Consider the following 1,922-nt stretch of genomic DNA (forward strand, 5'->3'; position numbering starts at 1 on the left):
GTAACCACTCACCCCAATCCAAGAATGGTTAGTTCTTATGATGCGTCCCTGCTTGATGCTCACCCTCAGGAAGAGATCAGTAATGATATGGTGCTATAGCCAAATGTGGCAAAGAAACCAGAACAGCACCTGGAGTCTTAAAGACTTCTCTTCAAACAAGCAGCCATCGAAGGGAGGCCTCAACTAGGTCCACATGGAAGAAGCACACCAGCCTGCGTGATCCAAGGATTGTAAGTAATAAAATCCAAAGCTGAGGGAGGGAATGGTATCAGCGCTTAAACTGTGGACCTCTGATTTGTAGAAGGCTATGGATGCCGCGGGAGGCCCAAGGTCTATTTGCAGGGTCCACGCATGGATCACGCCTCTCGTGAACCCCTCTGGCCATAGACCAAAGATGTGACTGGCCTTGCTGTCAGGCAGAGTACAGTGTGAAGCAGATTATGACAGACGCAATTAGGTGAAAGATGAACACTTTATTGTATGCTCTCCCCTTTCGACTAATTTAAAATTTTTCTAGTGTTTTTAATACTTTTTGAGGTTTTTTTCTGTTTTAATTGAGGTTCTTCTCTGTTTTACTTTAACATTGTTATTGGGGTTTTTTTGTTCTTGTTTTTGGTGTGTGATAGGTCGAGCTATAGAGACAATGACTGCATTTATGGTTTCTTGGACAGTAGGGAGAAATGGGGAGCTATCAGCAATGAGTACAAGAAAGAAGAAAATGTCCTAAAATTAAGGTGATGCTTGTGGAACTCTTTTTAATATGATTGGACTATTGAATTGTACGATATATAAATTATAAGACAATTAAGCTGTTAAAATAAATAAACTCACACTTACTTCGTACTTCTTACAGTAGGATTCATTTTCTGAATCCTTTTGCGCTTTCTGTAGCTTTTCCTCCTGGAAAGTTAACCAAGCTGCCGCGTCTTCGGACTTCTTTGCCTGTAATTCACAAAAGCAAAAAACACACATTTCAAATGACATCCTGAGTAGGCTTGATCCTCACCCCCACACCCCCGTCCTTAAATTAATAGCATCAACAACTTCAAAATGTGAGTGAAATAAGGCGACCATGTTACACCGGGGACTCACTGTGTGTGCCAATGAGGAATTGTGCTGATTCAGGCAGCTTCTCCCGTTTTAAAATGGACAGCGGCTAGCACCTGACTGAAGTTGTGTGTGGGAGGAACAGATCCAGGGAACCCTTCTCAGGGCTGAGTCCCTTTCAGTTCGCCCTTTGTCGAGAAAATGATTCTCAATCGCCTCTTCATGGATGAGCATCTCCTAGTGACGTTCTAGTAAATCTAACTCAGGTTTTTCAAGCGGTTCACGCGCTGCAAAACCTGACATCAAACAGTCTCGGACATTTTAAAGAACTTAAGCGTGCAACGACTAAACATTTGGGCTGTGCTCCATATGGAAGTGAACAACAATGACTTCTTTCTTCCGATTCGTGCTTGGGCGATTATTCCGTCCTCCCTGAGTGCTCATGTGTTTTTCTATGAAGCAAAGGTGCCATCTGATCTTCTGGCATCCAATTTCATGGGCAGTTGGGTTTTTTATTTAATTTCTTAGTATGAAAATTAATTGGAAAGGAGTAGCCCCACAGCGGGTCAGAAATAAGGGAACTTCTTTCAGGGTCTGCCCCATTCTGGCTGAGTGCCCCAATCCCAGCACTGGGAAGACACAGGCGTAGTGTGTCCGTGAAATGTGATAATGGGCCTGCATGTAATGTCTGGAGAGAACAGTCTGACACACATTTTCAAATACTATCCAGAACTGTTTTACTAAATTTGCAGCTCGCAATCATCTTCGTAGAAGCAAGGTAAGTGTTCTGTCTCAGTTCACTCATTTTTATGAACTTTCCATCCACAAGACTTTATGTAACTGTCTGGAGGTCCATGGGGAAAACGGAATGATCA

General features: G+C 42.9%; 1 protein-coding gene across 1 annotated transcript in view; it reads right to left on the reverse strand.

Annotated features, from left to right (window-relative positions):
• LOC123521400 (nesprin-2-like) overlaps positions 1 to 1,922 on the reverse strand; it is a 100,312-nt gene that overhangs the window by 49,808 nt on the left and 48,582 nt on the right. Inside the window, exon 10 of the mRNA XM_045287626.1 lies at positions 838 to 942. Within this exon, the coding sequence (XP_045143561.1) occupies positions 838 to 942 (105 nt within the window). The remainder of the gene's footprint in view (positions 1 to 837; positions 943 to 1,922) is intronic.

The sequence above is a fragment of the Echinops telfairi genome, unplaced genomic scaffold (genome assembly GCF_000313985.2).
Source record: "Echinops telfairi isolate 266 unplaced genomic scaffold, ASM31398v2 ScPeMD7_18;HRSCAF=68, whole genome shotgun sequence".
Lineage (NCBI taxonomy): Eukaryota > Metazoa > Chordata > Mammalia > Afrosoricida > Tenrecidae > Echinops > Echinops telfairi.